Here is a 20852-nt window from a genome sequence, read left to right as displayed (position 1 = left end):
AAAACAAGACCCCCAGGTGATTCCTGGCTTCTGGCAAGTTGAAGACACAGGGGTCTCGGAGAAAAGTTATAGAGGAGGAAAACCAAACCCCTTAGACCACTGTTAGCAAGATTTGGTGCATTCAAGTGTTTCCTCAGATCCCGGCAATTATTGTCCAGGAATATATTGATAGAGCACAGTTTTAAAAGGGGGATGCACCTGTGAATTTCCAACCCGACAACACACCCTGGAGGCACACGCCATGATCTTTGCTCCTTTGCAAAGTCCTCCTAGAGTCCGAGAGTTCACCAGGTCCCTCCCACAGCCGCACACCCCTCTCTTCCTTCATCCCATCCCCCAGCGTTTCTCATTCCAGGTCTGTTTGTTTAAATGCTGTGTGGGAAGCGTGGGCACCGTTCAGAGTCAGTCTTATGACCATGTTTTTCCTGACTCCACTCTTGGTAGCAGTTGTCTGCATTTTGATTGCCTGGATCTTTAAAAATGCTGATGGAAACATGGAGAGAAGAAAGGGGGAGACTAGAGCCAGGGCCCAGGCCCGTCCTTGGGTGGATGAGGACCTAAAAGACAGCTCTGACCTTCACCCCGTGGAAGAAGGTAAGGATACTGGCACAGCTGCCTAGCTTCCACCTTCTGTGTTGTTTCGCTGGGCGCCGATTGATACCTGGGCTTATGGAGAGGAGGAAACACACACGGGGAAGTTTCATCGGCAGTGTGTACTGTACAGATTGCAGTACTATGTGACAGGGACAGGTCATTTCTCTCAGGTGGTCAGCTTAGTACCTGCTGGCACCAACCCCCCTTGTTTTCTGGATAAAGAGTCAAAGAACTGCTGAGGGGCTGACATTTTCCCTGGCCCCAGTCCTGTTCTAGCTGTTGAAATCTTTCTGAAGGGGCACATCCCAGGCTGCTGGTGGGGGAAATGGTCAGGTTTGAAACAAGGACTTGGAAATGTAAAAAGTGACATCGGTTGAGGGGCTCACTACTTTTCCTTGGGCCAGACTGTGTGGCTTAGAGACCACTCGGCTGTGTCCTCAAAGCTGGGTGTCCAGTTTAGCGGACGAGGCAATAAACAGGTAAAATTAGGGAGGAATGAGGGGTCAAAGTGATTATCAGGGATTTCAAGGAGGCATAGGGGCATGATGGGGCCACAGGGAAAGCACAGTCAGGCCTGACCAATTACTAGGACACGAATAGCTATGGTTAAGAGGCATCTTAAGCGAAAGGAGCAGAAAGAGCATAAAAGCAGGGATGGGACCCTGGGGAAAGATGCTGAGAAGACGGGAGGACCGCATGGAGTTGGGTGGGGGGACGAGATGGGTGAGTGTGAATGGTGGTGGTGAGCGTGCGCCCCGTCATGGCTGACCCAGGATGAAGAGGTGGTCAGGGAGCAGGCAGGAAGGGAGAGGTTCTTGAGGCTTAAGCGATCAGGGTCTGAGGTTCGTCTGAGGTGGGTTTGTAGGATGGATCCAATTTGGAAGAGACTCAGTGATTCTCAGCTGGGCTAGTGATACCCCCACCCTCGGAAGAGGCCACCTGGACATGGGTGGGGGTGTGTTGAGGTGCCTATGTGCACGTATGTGCGCATGTGTTCTGAGTTGCCCTAATCTCAGGATTGGGGACTGGTGTATACAGCTGGCACTCAGTGTTGGGAGCCAGCCATGCTGAATGTAGCGCCTAGGGTTCAAGGCCAGGCAGACCTGCCTCTCACTCTTCATTTCACCGAAGGACATCCCACCCACATGGCAATTCGGCCCAGTCGAGAAGCACTTTTCTTGAACAAAGGGACATCCGCTATGAAGCCGCATGATGGTCTGCCCTGGTAAAAAAGTTACAGGAAGAACAACAGGGTTTGATAATACCTTGGATAGTGGGAGAAGGGGAGGATGAGAGCTGGAGGCTGGAAGAAGTGGAAGGAAACTATCACACACGGGGGAGGGGAGAGGACACACAGAAAAGATGCTGAGCGTACACAGGGACATGTTGGATTTGAGAAGATGACACATCTAAGCAGACAGGGAAAGGCAGTCCAGATGAGGGGTCCAGAGATACTGATTGGACGCTCACCAGCACAGAGGGTTACTTGAAACTTGGAAAACTGATGAATTCCCTAAAGGGGATGTTTCTGGCAGGAAGACTGAGGATGGATCTGGGGCACCTGCACTTAAGAGGGGCTGCGGAGGGAGAAGCGACCACAGACAAGACCATATGGGGGAGCAGCTCAGGATAATGATGACAGCGGGCTCTTAGAGAACACTGGCTGTGTTCACTTAGCATCACAGCTGACGTATAGTAAACCACTCAGTCTTCATGTCAACACAAGGTGGACACTGTTATTATCCCACATTACAGATAAGGAAACTGGGGCTCAGCTATGCTAAGCAACCGGCCCAAGCAGGTCCTGGTAGAGCTGGGACCCAGGCAGTCTGTTCTGGAGTCCAGACACACAGACACTTGCTAGTTGCTATTCTCCTGTCTTTCTAACAGGAGAATAACCTAGAACAGAGAGGGCGGGAGAAGACCATCGGCCCAAGATATCAGAGGTAGTGTGCTTTGAGAAAAGGCCACTGAATTTGAAGAGTTTGGGGGATACGAGAGGGATTGGTAAGGCTGGTGGGGAACCGGGGGTGAGGGGCTGAGCCTGAAGTTTGGGAACACAGAGCAAACTGTATGGCCCTGTCCAGTTCTGCTCTCTTCCTGCTTATTCATTTTTTGCAAAATCCTCTGCTTCTTTATTCTCTGTTCCTCACACAGAAGAATAAGTTGAATTTTAGGGGCATCTCAGCAGCCATGGGCCCCTCTGCTCTGAAGGTGGAGTTCAGTCTGTTGTTGGAATTTTTGTTGTTCACTGAAGTGACGCCTGCTGAGGTCTCACAGGTGATCAGTGAGAAGCGACATTTGAACCCAGGCCTCTCTGCCACCCCCAGGTCCCTACTCCTAACCCCTGGAAGGGTGGACACCGTCCAAGAGAGGATTCATGGCACCAGTACCAGGTGTAGGTTTAGAGGGGACTGAGCAGGGGGTAGAAGGGGTCTAAGAGGAAGGATTCCATTACTGAAGAAACATGGAGGTGCTTTTGATGACAGCAAATGGATACCAGATTCAAACTGTGCTGAAAGTTAATTATAAGAGACAATACAGTAAAATAAGTATTTAGGCCATCCTAGTGTGAGTTAAGGAAAATAATGGGTAACAATCCAAGCTTCCTCCAGCTTTGGCTCACAAAGAATTCCTACTCCAGGTTCGTAGACCAGAGAATCAGCATGTGTGTGGGCGGCTTGGGGGAATGGGGGAAGGGCACAGAATGGCCATGCTTACTAGACATCAGGCACAGACTTCCTTTGGGGATGGTCAAACATGTGTTCTGTTAATATTTTCAGTTTCCTGTTTAACTGTAGCAGCAGTCTTAGGAGGACAAGTGACAAAAAGAAAACAGCAGTCTTAGGAGGACAAGTGACAAAAAGAAAACCTTAGATTATCTCCCTAAAACAAGGCAAAAATCCTGCACAAACATACTCTAGTCGGGCCTGATTCATGGAAGTGCATGGGAATGGAAATAAAAGAAAAAGATAGAGGGAACACATCTCATCAGGATATGTTTGTTTTATTTATTCTTATGTTTGTTTTATTTATTTATTTTTAAAATTTTATTAGATCATTATTTTTATTATTATTATATTATATATATTATATTATATATAATATACATTATATATGTATTTATATATATTATACATATATTACATATAATATATATCATATTATATTATATTATATATATTATTATTATTATTATTTTTAAAATTTTTATTTGACAGTGAGCGAGAGAGAGCACAGAAGCAGACAGAGTAGCAGGCAGAGTAAGAGGGAGAAGCAGACTCCCTGCTGAGTAAGGAGCCTGACATGGGGCTGGATCCCAGGACCCTAGGATCATGACCTGAGCTGAAGGCAGTTGCTTAACCAACTGAGCCACCAAGGTACCCCAGGATATGTTTGTTTTAATGTTGGTAGGAATTTGTCTTCACTTAGCTTTACTGACCATCCAAAAACTACTGTCCTAGTTGAAATTTTGGTTGTCCCAGATTGTCCAGTCACTACTAAGAAAGGCTTGTGTTAGCAATTTCATTTAGTTCAACCTAATACACTGTGTAACTTCCAGGTGAGAAAAGATAAAATGGAAAAAACTCAGTCACACCAATGGAAGGCAGGAAAGGCAAATGTGTTAGAAAAATGCTCAGTGGTAAGGGTAGATATATGTACATAGATATGCATGTATATGTGTGTATATGATCTTATAAATTTCACCCACAAATTAATGCATCTCTGTGTGTGGATATATATGAGATATATATGTATATATGAAATATATGTATATACATATATATGACATATATGTATATACATATATGACATATATGTATATACATGTAGAGACGATAAGCATCTTCAAGGTTTGTGCATGGTTATTTAAAAAAAAAGGCCTGTGTTAAAATTATCTAATGTGGGTAACCCCTAAGAATTAAAATTTAGGTAATCGAGGTAATAAGCAGCTGTCAGAACCAGTTTCAGATCTGTTCAATAGCTCAATGACAACTCACTTCAGTAAAAACTTAGCCAGCAGACCAGTCAGTGACAGTTTCTTGCTTCTGAAAGCCAGCCAATCAAGGATGAATTCACTTCAGTACCAACCAATCAACAACAGTTTCAAACAAGTAACACTGTCCCTAGAGATGATATTAATCCTATTACATTTCTGGGAGTCCACCAATCCCTGAACTCCAAGCTTCCCAACCAGGTGGTATGCTATAGGTAGCCTCTGGGAGAAGCAAGAACCAATTGTTAAATATTCAGGAATTTCGTGCACCATTTTTGAATCATCAGCTTGAATTGAGGCCTGGATGAAAGTATTTACACAACGGAAATTGGCAAGTGTTGTAAGTCAGGCTCCCCCACCCCCTCCTAGAGCTGGTTTACTAGCACATCACTCTCAAAAATACTGTAAAAGGTTGGCAGTATTTACTGTGTTCACAGAGACTCTCTTTTGCTATAGGAAGCAATAAATCTGGCTTTGTCTTTACTTTTCATTATCTTTGGACACACACACACACACACATACACACAGCCATTAATACTTTTACGTGGTTAGCTTTAAAAGGTTGATTTACCAAGACTCTTATAAGACCTTAAAACTTTAGGGCAAAGGACAGGTAAACTCAGGTGGGAGAAAATTAACAAAGGGAAAGGACTTGAATGGAGACATTGTCTTTGAGATCAAGTCTGGGTGGGCCCTAGGGGAAGGTAAGGATCAACACAGGGGTAGAGGGGAGGGCACTGAGATACCTCAAGAGATGATGGGGCTCAGAAAGAAGTTCGTCAAATTCATTTAGGATAGCACGGGGAAGAAAAATTTCTCTCTACCCTTCAAGGTTCTTCAAGCTCATCTAAGAATTGAATTCACATGAGACAGATTAATAGAAGAAGAAAAAAAAACACAATTAATTACGTGTGCACAGAGACGCAATAATATAATTGAGACCCAAAAAAATGACCAAGCCAGGCAGATTTTATACATTCTAGACAGAGACAATAAATTTGTGAGGAGTTGATAGGACAAAGAATACAAATGCTTGAAGGCTTCAGTTAGGAAGGAATTCTAAACAGAATTTGGGCTGAGGTAGTAGATTAGTAAAAAGTAAAAAGATTTGTTCATACAGGTTTCTTGCCTCTAAAGTCCCTGTCCCTGGTGATGAGGGTCGCTCTCTCTCTATATATACACTACTTTCTAGTACAGGAGGAGTACGTTTCATGAGAGAGTTATTTCCTGCTTTCAAGGGGACAGAGGAGGGTCAGAGTTTCCTTCTTATACCAGCTATTTCCCAAGTAGCTTCAATTCAGAATAATCAATATGCCATTGTGGCACCTTTTGAGGCAGCCTGCCCTAAGCCCCTACAATAACATTGCTCTATTCAAGAACTTTCCATCTGAACATCCCCCAGAGTCTACAGCTGCCATACACCTCAGGAGCTGCTAGTGAAATATATACTGGAGGGTGCTGAATGACTGACAGGCCAGTGTGGAAACGGTGAGGGCTGAGGCAGTCAGGAAGGAGGTATTCTCAGGGTTCTCAGGGCAGGGGTTGAGCCCTGACCTTGCTCCATCCCCACCTTCATTATCGGTCTCCTGCAAGAGCTGCATTACCCTCACCCTTATTAATATTGCTTCTCAACGTTCCCCAAAATTCCAAGGAGGGAGCAAGGATGACATAACACAAATTGGCCTTTTAGATTCCTACCCAGAAAATTTGGCTCATTTGCAAAGATTTTGAAATAGAACTGCAAAAACACAAAAGCAACTTAAGTAGACATGCAGCCAAAAAAAAGAAAACCACCTTTGTGTTAAACATTAAAGAATACATGTGGCCTAGAACTTCTTGGCTGTTAAACCTAATTACAGTGCAGTTTGGGGTCCCTTGGCATTAAAGCAATGATAAAAGGTGAGTTGTTCTTGGTGTCAACCCCAAGTGTTTAAACCCCAAGTGTGGCAGCACAGACTTATAGCAAAAAGTGGACCATAATTGCACACATTTGTTTTGAAATACATGGGTTTTATGCCTGAATGAATCCCCCAGAGTGGCTTGGCTGGTCTAGCATGGAGACAGCTTTCAGTGGCTGTTCTCTTTCCTCCTAGAGCAGTCAGGAGGTCAAGGGGAAGGAGAAAAGTACCTTTGGTATCAGTTCACTGCCCTGCCGTTCTGCTCTGGGAGAAGCTCCAGGAAGACCAAGCCTTTCAGGACAATCCAACCCAGCATTGATCAGGCCATTTTTCTGCACTGCTCACTGATAATGTTTAGCAGCCGCTTCATTCTGCTACAGTGGGAACGCTTACCTTGGACTTTAGAAGCTGCAGAAACTGCCAAACATGCACCTAGGTTGCCTTTAGTTTATACAAATGCTGAATGGATAGTAAGAGTTGGTAACTTACCTTTCAAATAGTTAATGAAGCATTTCATGCATTTGCTCATTTACCACCTACTAAGAACAGAGGCTGTCAGACTTCATAACAAATGATATAGAAGTTATCACTGGTGTTGAAAGTCTTTATTGACACATTTGATAAGTTCAGGGTTGATATTGATGACACTTGGGTTTGGTTCAGAATTGATCGCTAGAAAGCTGATAGGTGTCTGCTGCTATTCCCCGATCACACCTACTTCCTTTTAACTGAGTAACTGGGCATTTTCATTAAATGTGTATAGTTTGGGTCCAAACATCCCTGGCTAGTAAAATATATAAGGAATTTTCTCATTAACAGCAATGAGCAAACTATTGTACTTGCTGACCTGGTATTGTCATTGAGGTTTTCAATGTCTTTGAAGTCATCCCCTCTTGCCTTCTCTCTCCCCAGTCAGTCCTCAAAGACCTAGGAGTGAAGTATGTGCGTATGATTGAAGGGGAAAGTTAATCCTTTACCTGAATTCCCCCTGGAATGTTCCAGACCCTCAGGGCCGGGCACTGGATCCTCTTGTTCTCTTCCTTCTGTTCCTGTTGTCATTCTCATCTTTATGGGGAGGTTCCCAAAGTGACATCCAGCCTTCTGGACTCAGACTTCCAGTTTCACACTAGGAATCTCTGCTTGAACAACTCACAGGCATCTCAAATGTGACGGACTGGTGATTCCTACCTCTACTTCCCCCAGGTGGTTCCCCCAGATCATTCATCCTCTATCTCAGTCGATGATCCCTCTGTCTTCCCAGGTGCTAAAGCCTGCCACCTGGGTCTCATCCTTCATCCCTCTCTCTCTCCACTCCCAACCACACACTTCTGCAGGTCTCATCATTTGTATCTCCAAGATGCTCCAAGAATTTGTCATTCTTTTGTTGCACAACTAGCTTGAGTCAACATCATCCCACCCTGGCTATTGTAGTGGTTTCTCAATGGTTCTTTCCCCTTCACTTTCGTCTCCCTCCAATATACACCTCACCCTGCTTCATTTATGCTTTCTGTCTGTTGGTTTCTCCTTGCTCCATTCCAGATATTTTCTTCTGAGTTATCTTCCAGTTCACTAATTTTTTCTTTAGGTATGTATATCCTGCTTTAAATCCATCCATTAAGTTCTTAATTCTATTACCTTATTTTTCAGTTTGGAAGTTTATTTTTTTCATATTTTCTGTGTCACCTTTTATCTTTTTCTGTACCCTACAGATTTGTGATTTTCCCCTCTAAACCTAGTAATCATAGTAGTTTTATCTTTTGAGTCTGGTCATTCCAATATTTGGAGACTTTTTAAATAACAATTCTGTTGTTTCTTGCTCAAAATGTTTTCTTTTTATGCTTGACTGTATATGGTGGGTTGCTAGTAATTGTAGTTAAAATTATTTGTATATTGGCATTTGCTTCTGCTAGACAATGGAGACATTTACAGGCAAGACCACCTATTTCCCAAGTTCAAGTTTTAGGCAGGACCCACCAAATGGTATAACCCCTTGGGGGCTGTTATATTTATCATTCATGCTTTCTTTAAGGATGTAATCTTGGGGTCCCAGCTTATTACCCTTCTCACTGTGTATGGGTCTGAGCTTTGATTCCTGCCCCCCACAACCCCTGAAAATACAAAAATAAAAATTCAAATATGTAGAGGAAATGTGGCTTCTGTGCTTACTTGCCTCTGCAGGCTCATATGCCTCTGCAGGCTCATATTTCCCTTCAGTTTTGGCTTAGGAATTTCTTATTACATTGTCAGCAATTCATTGTTGTTGTTGTTGTTGTTTTAAGACTTTAAAGATACTTCATTTCATGATCTTAGTGGTTTTCAGCTTGTGGGATATTGTTTCAAATACACCAGTTTAACCATTAATAGAAATTTTCATTCTTCATCTTTGTGTAGGTAAAATTTTCTTTTTCTTGACTTCTAACCAGTATGGAATTTGGATAGCCAGTAGTCAAGATCAGAGTTCAGGATTCTGTGGACTCATTCTTTTCATTTTTTCTCGATGTTTTTGAAATTATAATCTTGCAGACATTTTTGAGAACTTTATTTCCTCCTCCCTGTTGGCCACCTTATGACTATAGGGGAGAAAAAGTAATTTCCCCTCTACTATTCTAGGTTCTTGGCTGAGGAAACCACCCCCCCATAATAAAAGACACACTAAAGAGAGAAAAAAAATAGGAGCTTAATAACACATATACTTCCTGTATACATGGGACAGATTCAGGAAAATTGAGTGAGTCCCTGAAATAGCCCAAGCCACCGCCTTAATTACCATCTTCTAAAAATGAAAGGAAGATGTTGGGGGAGGAGGATCCAGTTATGGGAGGTTATCAAGAAGAGCACTATATGACCCCACTATTGCACTCCTGGGTATTTACCCCAAAGATACAGATGTAGTGAAAAGAAGGGGAACATGCACCCCAATGTTCATAGCAGCAATGTCCACAATATCCAAACTGTAGAAGGAGTGGAGATGCCCTTCAATAGATGAATGGATAAAGAAGATGGGGTCCATATATACAATGAAAAATTACTCAGCCATCAGAAAGGATGAATACCCACCATTTGCACCAACATGGATAGAACTGGAGGAGATTATGCTAAATGAAATAAGTCAAGCACAGAAATACAATTATCATATGGCTTCACTCATTTGCAGAACATAAGGAATAGCATGGAAGATATTAGGAGAAGGAGGGGGAAAATGAAGGGAGGGGGAATCAGTGGGGGAGGTGAACCAGGAGAGACTATGGTCTAGGAAACAAACTGAGGGTTTTAGAGGAGAAGGGGTGGGGGATGGGTGAGCCTGGTGATAGGTATTAAGGAGGACACATATTGCATGGACCACTGGGTGTTATATGCAAACAATAAATCTTGGAACACTACATCAAAAATTAATGAGGTACTGTATGGTGACTGACATAACATAATAAAATTTTAAAAAATAAAAATAATTTTTAAAATAGAATAAGGTTGTTGTGCAGATTTAGGTCTACCTTCTCCATAGATAAAAATTTCTTGTGAGAGTCCTTTACTTCTTGGTACAGAGAAGGCTTATGAATGGAGATATCATTTATAAAAGTAAGTGTTCCTTCCAAAAGGTAACTTTTACTCTGGTTTTCAGAACTTTTCTTGTGTCTGTTGTTTCTTAAAAATTATCAGCTCAATGTAATTCTTATGTCAAAAAGGCATATTTTGGGGCGGCGTAGTCTTCTCCCCTTCATGACCAAGAGAGATCATTGAATTTGCTGCTTTTCTCGCTCGTATTTGCAGATGCTGATGACTGGCAAGACTCAGAGGAAAATGTTGAACATATTCCATTCTCCCACACCCGGTATCCTGAAAAGGAAATGGTTAAGCGATCCCAGGAATTTTATGAACTTCTCAATAAAAGGCGGTCTGTCCGATTCATAAGTAACGAGCAAGTACCCATGGAAGTCATTGATAATGTCATCAAAGCAGCAGGTCTGTAATGGCACATTGTGTCCTTGAGAATGTCACCTGCAAGTGATAATACTGGGGCCATAAAGCTCAAACACAGTGAACGAAGCCCAGAGAGATGCATTTATCTCTAAAGGCTTACCCAGGTGTTGACTGGCTGCCAGAAACATAATGATTTCCACTTTCTACAAACTATTGACTATTACAAACTTCCTGGAGCAGATGTAACAACAGTGTAAAGCTTCCGAAATTACTGAATATTATGATCTTTTATTAAAAATTAAAATTTTTGAATATACTGTTATATACTGGAAGAGAAACATGCCCTTTGTTTCCCCTCCTCTTGAGACACATGGATGCACACACACACACACACTCACATTTACGCATTTCTCTTTTTGGAACGAAATTTTTTATATTATACACCATGATGCTCTCATACTGTTCTCTAATGAACTAGCAACATTTACTATATGAATTTGCAGAGTAATCTACAGCAAGGCAACCCCATTTTCAACATAAATTGATATCTCCATGGAGGAGAATAAAAGAATTACAGAAGAAGGGGGAAGAGATATAAGAGAAATCTTCCTATTTGAATACTATTGGAATATTGAGTTTTATTCCTATGTAAGTCACATTTAAGTTCATTTGCAGAAATATTACATGGCTGTTGTGAATCCATTGCTCAAGGTGAAAGGAAGCAAGAATAAAGCATTCATTTAAGCTAAGAATACAAATGTACTGGCTAGTTTTTTATTTAACAGTAACAGTCCCTGAGTTCCTTCTACGTATATACCTGTACCTATATTTGTGTTTTTATACATATGATGTGCAGATGAATTTGGCATAATCAGAAACGTTAGGGAACAATTTGTTTCTTATGTGTAGTGATGCAAATATTTAGTGGGAAAACATGGGTACAACGGAAATTGGAATCACTTTTTTCAGAAATCTGGGCTTTGTGTGTAGCTTTTGACTTGCATTTCACAATCCAGTCATGCCCTCTCAACCACAGGGAGTGGTGGGAGGCAAAGATCCCCATCAAGCAGGCAGTTCTAACCCCCCTGGTGCAGAGATTATGTCATTAAATTACTCACTAGGGAGAAAGGAATAGTTCCTTGTGAAATATCCTACCTATGGGTCACTGTGGTCTCTCACTAGGAACAGCAGGGTGTGCCATCTCTAGGACAGCGGGTTGACTCACAGCAGAAGTCAGCCCTGGTTGGAATCTGAAAGAGAATTCCAGCTCCTTGGGCACACTAGGAAGCTTTGTCTCAGGATCCTGGGACTGACCCAAGTGTGGGCTGAGGGTTCCCACAGCCCATGAGACCTGAAGACAGACTTAACGTGTACTAAGCACCCAGGGCCAGGAGATCTCATGTGTCCCCAGCAGGACCACAAACCCCACAGTGCCACACTCAGAGTTCTGATATAGGTACCAAACAATTTGTAGTTCAGTTCCCTTTCATGAGTATTTCATTTATTTATTATTATTCTTTTAAAGGTGAGTTTTGTTTTTATTTTGAGAGAGTGTGTGAGCGGGGAGAGGAGCAGAGGGAGAGAGAAAATCTCAAGCTTAGCATGGAGCTGGAGGTGGGACTCGATCTCACGACCCTGAGATCATGACCTGAGCTGAAATCAAGAGTCAGATGCTTAACTGAGTCACCCAGGTGCCCATTTCATAAGTGTTTAAAAGTCATTTTACCATTTGAATTTTTATCATTTTCAGTAAGCTTCATGACTTTATCTTGTTTCAAAAATATCAAAACAAACAACATCTCAGAGAATTTGGGCTGTCAGAGCTTCCCTTCTGGATTCCTCTAGTGGTCAAGGCATAGTTATTTAGGGACATTTTCCCCCACATAATTAGAGAAGTGGTGGTAAATTCCCATAGCCCTGGAACCAGTGGTCTTGAACTCAGTCTAAAGGGATGCAGAATGAAAAGGAGTGGCAGCAAGAAACCAGTGTCTGGGGCCAGGCCCTTCATTCACCAGGCGATCTAACTTCATTTTGAACAAGTATGAGTTATCATATCTATCCTTAATGAACGTTTTCACATTTTCCTGTGTTTTAATTTCTAATTTTAATTTAATGGATGGTAGGAACCGCCCCAAGTGGGGCCCACACAGAGCCCTGGACCTTTGTGGTTGTGAAGGATCCGGACATGAAGCACAAGATTCGGGAGATCATTGAGGAGGAGGAGGAAATAAACTACTTGAAACGGATGGGACGCCAATGGGTCACAGACCTGAAGAAGCTGAGGTACAGAAGTTGATGGAGTTATTAACCTCTCTGTGCTTGGTTTTCTCATCTGTAAAAGGGGAATGTCTAGGATTTATTTCATTATGAAAATTAAATATGTAAGCATGTTTGCCATCCGTGTCTTCGGGAAATAAATGGGCTTTGACCCAAGTAATAGTGAATAAAACACTGGGGACTTACTTTTCTCCTATCTGGAATCTAAGATCATGAGGTATTTCTCAGGACCTTGACTGAAGTAAATTACATTTGCTGAAGTGATACCATCTTCCAAGTGATCTTATTAAGCAGGCTTTAGTTTGGGTACAATTAGTGAGAGTAGATATTTAGTGTAAGTATAATATCTGTTAGGCATTAGTCACTGTGTAGGCCTCCTTATCTCCAGGAAGGAAGTGTGGTGAAACTCATTGTGACTAGATTTAATGCATTAGGGTAGGTCCTCTAAGTTGTCTGTTCCTCCATTCGCTGTGACTAACAGTGACTTGTGGAGTCCTCTTTCCCCACTGAGGGCCAGTCGTCCTTCATAATAGCTCAGATGCATTTCATAACTTCTCGGTCGCTTTTTTCATCAAAACAGTCACTTTCAACTGTTTAGACTCTGCTTTGTCATTTGCCGAGTCCTCTTTATAAACTCTGCCTTCCCCACAAAGGCCATTTCCTTTCCCCTCTGGGGTGCCCTGAGGCTGAGCCTGAGGAGGGACAACGGGCAGATATTTGGTTCTTCCTTCTAAGAAGGGAAGCTTGCTCGAGTGCTTGGCACTTGGAATACAGAGGTCTTCATACCTGTGGCTCTCAGCTGTGGGCCTTCCGTGGCCAGTCCTGGGGTGTTATCCAACACCCCAGTGTGACCCAAGCCTGTAAGACAAGAAAGGGCAATGAGATTGCAGCCCTGCGGAGAAGAGGGGGGACCTCTCATCCAGTAGTCAGGGCTGGGGGAGGAGAAGAGGGCCTCTTGGCTCTGCTCCTGTTTCATTTATTTGGCCCCAGAGGATATATTTTTCCTAAGATATTTAAACCCTATGAAATTGATGTCTTATGGAGTTGTAACTTATTACCATGCTCTGGAAACTAGTACAGGATATTAATAATAAATATAAAACCTTATTGCATATTCATGGGGAAAAAATGGGATGGGTAAAATTAAGTTGAGTTCCTACCCTCGGATGTCCTGCTCTTTGCACGCACAGTGCCTACGGAATGCCGCTAGCCCCTGGTCCTCTCCCCAGCGAAGGCAAAATTAGTCACTCTCTCATCTCTGTGCTCCAAGAACTTAACATACACTTTTTGTGCATCTAATATGGTCTTTTTATCACGTAGCATTTTAATTATTGGTTTACTTTTCTTCTTGTGTTATAGGCCATATTTCAGAAAGATTATAGACTTTCTCTGCAGGCAGTATGTACACACGCATGTATACATAAAAACTCTAGGAGTCCAGATTTAAGATGTCTTACATTATACCATCTAGCATAGTGCTGATGCATAGTGGGTAACTGAATAAATGTTTGTTGAATTGAATTGCAATTGAGCATATATCCTGACATCCTGTTTGAGTCCATTTTGAAGCCAATAGCTGTCATTAAAGACTCAATATACAACCTGGGTCCAACCTACCTGTCAAACATTCTGTTTTTCTATTTGTGGGTCTAAGCCCTCTACCCCAGGCGGGACGTCCTATTTGTCCTTCTCCTAATAGGTCTCGTTGCTGTGTTTTTATTAGCTTTAATGTGATGTCATAATAAATTCCTGTAAAATTTAACAAACCAGAAATATGAGATACTAATGTATGTCCAGGCAAAAAAAAGTACAAAAATCATTGAAATTATTAATTTGCCTTTGAACCAAGGTAAACTGCTTAATCTTCATCTTGCATTAAATTTTTTTTTGAATTATCCATTTTAAAATAGTAGTAGTAGTAACGCTTACACCCACATATCAGTGTGTGCTAGATTAGGTACATTTCTAGGTATTTTATCTATTTGACTGATCTCACCCACACAATAGCTGTATGGGGTGAGTGTCTGATAGTGCTCTTTACATATGCAGGAGCTGAGCCATGGGACATTCAAGAAGTTGCCCAACATGGCAAAACCCATCAGCTCCAGAGTTTATGTTCTTTGTAAATGATGACCATTCTCCATGTTTGTAAGGAGAAAAGGATTGATAATAGCCCAATGTGACTAAGCTGACTGAAGTGTGGTAACACACTTGATCTTAGCCAAAAGGCTGAGAAGCATGTAAGCTAATTGGAACATGGGAAGGTAGTTTTGGAAATGTAAACTGTAGAAGTTAAGAGTGTAAAAGGAACCATAGAAAACTGCACACATGAGTTTAGTATGTTTTAAAACAGTGAAGCATAACTAGGCTTAAAATGAAATCATCTCTTGTTAATTAATGACCTAATGTGTCTGTATCCTAAAAAAAAAAATTCTAATATATAGCATTGCATGAGTATTACTTTGAGTATCTGTGCTGGAATAAAACTTTTGCCAAATGTATGGGATACGGTAATGGAAGAGAGAAAGATAGGCTTCTTAGCTGGAAAGCAAAAATTGAAACTTAATGTTTATACCTCACATGAATTATCTCCCACTCCCACAAAGTTCCCTTCTTTTTCTCTACAACTGGATGGACAGCATTATAGTCTCTGCACCTGTGATTTTGGTTAAACATCACCATCATCTTTTTCTTTTCCTTTGCTCCTATACCAGACCTATCAGCTCCAGCCTCTGCACCTCCCCAAATTCTCCTAGTCCGTTGGCCATAGCAATCTGCCTCTTTCAGAAATAAACCCGATCACGTGAAGCTTCTGCTCAGGAGCTTGTGGTCACTTTCCATTATCTACCAAATGAAGTAAGTAAGAGCACACCTGTGCTCCACCGTGTACCTCTTTCTCCGGGCAACCAGGCTTTTGAAAATTCCGGCCTGCCCATCATCCTCTGTCCTGACTCTGCCTTTACTCATCGACTTACTAGGATGCCCTGCCCTGTGCCCCCTTTCCATCTGGTCTTCAGCGCCCCACCTCAAGGGAAACTTTGGAAAAGTTCTTCTGATCTGCTTATTCAAAATGATCAACCCTTCATTTGGAGGACTCCCAGTGCACTTGACTTACTTTTCTTTAATTCCACTTACCAGATTTCAGTTTGCCAAGTTTTCCATATCGCCCTCTGGGTTATAGGACCACCCTCATCTCTTTCAGCATTTCCTGAGCCTTGCCATGCTATATCCTTACGAACACATGTTTACTGGATTGAATGACCCTGGACAGAAAAATATGAATAAGACCCACACAAAAATTCGGTTCTTTTAAAAATTGAAATATAAAAGACAAGAAAATGCTTTGATTTTATTTTTTGTAAAGATTTATTTATTTATTTGAGAGAAGGAGGAGAAAGTGCGTGGGGGGGCAGAGGGAGAGAGAGAAATCCTCAAGCAGACTCCCCAGTGAGCACAGAACCCATCATGGGTCTCGATCCCAGGACCCTGAGATCAAGACCTAGGCTGAAACCAAGAGTCATCGCTCAACCAACTGAGCCACCCAGCTGCCCTGAGAAAATGCTTTTATTTTAGACAGAAATAAGCCAAGTTGGTTAAAAAAAAAAAAAAAAAAGGAAAAAAATCATTATGAGCAAATAATCTCTGAATTATCTTTCTTTCCCTTCAGAACCAATTGGATTAAGGAGTACTTGGACACAGCTCCTGTTCTGATTCTGATTTTCAAGCAAGTTCATGGTTTTGCCGCAAACGGCAAAAAGAAAGTCCACTACTACAACGAGATCAGTGTCTCCATTGCTTGCGGTCTCCTCCTGGCTGCCCTGCAGGTTTGTTCCCCTGCCCAGCCCGCCCCAAAGACAGAAGCCAGGCTCCAGGGCCAAACAGTGGCCTTATTCACACATTTCGGCCAAGTTTCTAGCCTAGAGACATTTGGAAGTTGTTTATCTAGAGCTGGATTTCTAAGTAAGGCGACTCTGATGTGTAAACAAAAGTCACCCTAGAAAGCTGGATAGGTGAGTATAATGGTGCCAGAAGCTGGGATTCCTCCAGAAATTCACTTACGTAGGACATCAGGCTCAGAAAAACACTGTGTTTGCCTGCATCCGTAACAACAGGAAGCTTCAAGGGTTTCCTCGGACACACTGCCTAGCTGTGCTCACAGCTGTCGGAGCCAGTGGAATGATGGCAGGGCTCCGAAGAGGGCTCTGTCACAGAGCTCTTCCTGGAAAGTCGAGATGACACTGTATTGCATGAGAAAGATGTCTCTATGTGCTTTTTTAAAAAAAAAAAAATCCAACTACGTAGGAGCTAGAGCACTGTTCAGCATGAAATAGAGCAGGAACTGACATACACTTTTTACACGATTCCATTCATTCCCTAAACCCATAGCTTCTGAGCTCCTTCTACTGGACAGGCCCCAGGCGGGGTAAGTGGGGGGGGGGGGGTCCCAGGGGTAGCTGCCTCGTGTGTGAGCTGTGTGCGCTTTCTAGTGGAAACCGGGGTCTACTGGTGGAGAGAAATAGAAAACACACAAAGCAAGAGAAGCAAACAAGATTATAAGGACGAGTGATCGTACCATCAAGGGACAAACAATTCCCAAAACCTACATGCTTCTTCATGAAAAATGCATATGCCAAAAACACCTCACAAAATATAGTCATTTTTACACCAAAGAGACACTCGCTTTTAGATTCCTTGAGAAGTCAGCCTCAAGCAAGTGACCCCTTATTTCCTTCCTGAATCTGTGAGGAAAATAGAGGAAGTGACGTGTGAGGTCGGACCATATGGCCCCACCGTTCATTCATCTTAGGGTGTTGGAAGGAAAACAAAAAAAAAAACACGTGAAACTAATTCTCCAAGAAAAAAAAAAAAAAAGACAAGAAAAGAAACCGGGAACTGGATATCCTCACAGAGATGTTGTAGGGGTGAAAAAAGTAATGCGTATGAAAACACTTAACTGGAAAGTGTTTATTTTTTGTTTGTTTGTTATGTTAGTCACCAGACAGTACATCATTAGTTTTGAAGGTAGTGTTCCAAGATTCATTGTTTGCATATAACACCCAGAGCGCCATGCAATATATGGCCTCCTTAAAGTACATGTTTAAAAAAAAAAAAAGAAGAAGAAGAAACGCTTTATTTCCAGAGATTTTCTCAAGCTCTGAGTCGGCAGCCTCATCCCATTAGTGTTGACTTTGGTGCCCTCTAGCGGTGCCTCAGGCCTAATTCTGAGTGTAGGTCCTATTCGTGAGGGAGGCAAGAGGAATCTTCCTGAAACCCCCATCTGCACAGATCCCATAATGACCTGACCAAAGAGCCTCTCCTGCAGGACAGTCCAAGTCAGCTCCAGAACTTCTGTCTGGCTCTGGACACTCTCTCCAGTGTCCCTCTGGTTGGCAAAACAGAGGGGATGAAGATAGTTAGCTTGGGAGACATCTCGAAGCTGCACATGAATTTTTTAGGTGTTTATTATCTGGAGGGGCTTGGGGAGAAGTTGATGGAGTTGATGGAGAAGTTGATGGAATAATTCCTCTACCTCCAACGGATCCCCGGATCCCTGGGTCTTCTGTGATCGGACATAGGTATTTTTAGCTGGGGATGACGCTCTTCTTCAATGTTGATTATATAAACGCAGGAACTCCCTGCTTCTGGGGGTGTTCCTTTGGTGTATTAAAATTCCTCGGGGCGCCTGGGTGGCTCAGTGGGTTAAGCCACGGCCTTCGGCTCAGGTCATGATCCCGGGGTTCTGGGATCAATCCCGGCATCAGGCTCTCTGCTCAGCAGGGAGCCTGCTTCCCCTTCTTTCTCTCTGCCTGCCTCTCAGCCTACTTGGGATCTCTGTCAAATAAATAAATAAAGTCTTTTAAAATTTTTCTTAAAAAAAAAAGATTCCTCACATTTCCTTCCATGAAATAACCATTCCTATTTTTTAACTATCAGTGAAAAATAAGACTAGTGTTTTTCTTCTTGAAGAAGCCTCTCACCACTGGGTCAAAAGAATGTGGGGACTGGGAGATTGAGGAGAGCCAGTGAAGTTCAAGGTACAATTGCCCGGGCTGGCTTCTGGGAAAGGATGGGACAAGCAGGCATCACAGGGACCACCGTGTCCCCAAGCTAAAGGGAAAGCTGTGACTTTTTTTCCCCATCACTTGCCTGTGTATTGTCTCCCCTCCTGTTGCAGAATGCGGGACTGGTGACTGTCACTACCACTCCTCTCAACTGTGGCCCCCGACTGAGGGAGCTCCTGGACCGCCCCGCAAATGAAAAGCTGCTGATGCTGCTGCCAGTGGGGTACCCCAGCAGAGAGGCCACGGTGCCCGACCTAACACGGAAACCCCTAGATCAGATCATGGTGACCGTGTAGTCAGGAGCCCATCTGGGATGCTGGCAGACGACGGCTTGGTCCTCTCTTGTTGTCCTTTCTTGGGTGTACAAGGCTGCTCTTTCCATGGGGGTTAGGTCTCCTCAGCGCCCCACTCCACGCAAGAAACTTTCCACTGCATTGGGCCCTTGGAGTCTGAGAAGTCCTGCTCCCCGAAATAGTAAGAGGGCAACGGGTACTTTCGTGTCTCATCCACTCTGGAAAGGCATTAAGCTTTTACTAAGAACAGGCCCTAGTGGGGCGCCTGCGTGGCTCAGTTGGTTGAGCGACTGCCTTGGGCTCAGGTCATGATCCCAGACTTCCAGGATCGAGTCCCGCATGGGGCTCCCAGCTCCTTAGGGAGTCTGCTTCTCCCTCTGACCTTCTCCTCTCTCATGCTCTCACTCATTCTCTCTCAAATAAATAAATATAATCTTAAAAAAAATTTTTTTTTTAAAAGAACAGGCCCTGGTTTTTAGGTTTTTAAAACTCTTCCAGAAAAGTCACTGGTGGGTTTTTTTCCTCTTACATTTTAAAAGCTCATAGGCAGGAAAGAGTCACCAGAATGTTGAACGTAGCCCGGAGAACTCGGCTATGTGATCATTCTTGAATTTAAATTTAGACTCATCAAGTAACTTCTGCCCTCTGATTTCTGGTGGCTTTTAGGCCAGGATGTGCTTTTGAGATCTACTCCTTTGCTGAACTTCATGGCTATCCTGCCAGTTTTTAATAAGTAACTGTCAAAATAATTCCAACGTCACCCTCTCGGAACAGAACAGCTTGAGCAGGTGGCTCTGACCGGCAGCCCTCCAAACGTGCAAAGGGTTGTTGAATCACGGAGTGGCGTGTTGGAGCTGGTTCACACCAGCTTGTGGAAGCAGGCTGCTAAGTATTCAGGAATTTTGTGAGCCAGTTATTAAACCATTTGTGGCTGGAAGTCGCCCATGGTGGAGTGTTTACAACACCACAATCGATTGATACTACAAATCAGACTTTGTTGCCTTTTTCCTAAAGGGAACTGTTTTCCATACACAGCACTAACAGTGTCTCCCTTCTTTTCTACTTGAGACCACAAAAGATATTCCTTTTCTCCAGATGGCAGTCGAGCAGTTTGGGACTGATGGGGTAGGAGGTGTGAGGTTGGGAATGCCAGACCTTGTCTTTGGCCCATCACTCTGTCTTCCCTTTCCCGGGCGCTACACACGCGGGCACGCTCATAGCTCAGATCAGTTCTCATCCAGCATCCCCACTGGTCTCTTTATCCCTTCTATTACCCTTTTTCTATTTTCTTACTCAGCTTCCTCAAGAAAAACCTCTCCTGCCTCTTTTCATTCCTCTTGTGAGTCACACAACCTAGGAAAAGCCCTGAGAGTTTTTGATGAGTCGGAGGCTGGTGATGAATCTGTATTAGAGAAAAGGAGGACTTTTATTTTCCTTTAAAATATAATTAGATATTACAAGAACCTGTGCCCTCAACCACCTTTGAAGTCCTTTGAAGGCTCTAGAAGCTTCCTTTAAAAATCTCAGAAATCTTGCACCTCCGGTTTCATTTTCCTCTAAACATGCTTTTCCCCAAGGCTACGGACTTTAATAAATGCAACTCTCTTACATTTTGTTTCTATTCTTTTTTTTTATATATCATTAGTATTGTGACAGGTATTTGTCCTGGATTTTTTATTGTAAATGAGCATCATTTTAACTACATTGTTAAAGCCTTATTAGACTTACATGGGCTGGAACGGGAGCCTCACCATTGTATTTCAGACTGTTTTTAGTAGAAAAAAGATATTCTGAGAGTTCCAGGTATCAGAAT

At 42.8% G+C, this 20852-nt stretch overlaps 1 protein-coding gene across 2 annotated transcripts; it reads left to right on the top strand.

Annotated features, from left to right (window-relative positions):
* Positions 1–348: 348 nt before the first annotated feature.
* On the top strand, positions 349–20649 carry IYD (iodotyrosine deiodinase; the record flags this gene model as incomplete). 2 transcript variants are annotated; one of them, XM_080807288.1, is made up of 5 exons in its annotated part: positions 349–594; positions 10258–10449; positions 12531–12690; positions 16352–16508; positions 18860–20649. In XM_080807288.1, the coding sequence occupies 5 exons, from the start codon at positions 411–413 to the stop codon at positions 19040–19042; spliced, it is 876 nt and encodes a 291-aa protein (XP_080663414.1). In that variant the 3' UTR covers positions 19043–20649. The 2 variants fall into 2 exon arrangements, with proteins under 2 accessions (XP_080663414.1, XP_080663415.1); XM_080807289.1 differs by lacking the exon at positions 349–594 and having other exon boundaries at positions 10258–10381; positions 18860–19484.
* Positions 20650–20852: the final 203 nt, after the last annotated feature.

Source organism: Martes martes (genome assembly GCF_963455335.1).
Source record: "Martes martes genome assembly, chromosome: 6".
In the NCBI taxonomy this organism is placed as follows: Eukaryota; Metazoa; Chordata; class Mammalia; order Carnivora; family Mustelidae; genus Martes; species Martes martes.
The sequence above is the reverse complement of the archived record's forward strand: the minus strand, read 5'-3'. Positions and strand labels throughout refer to the sequence as shown.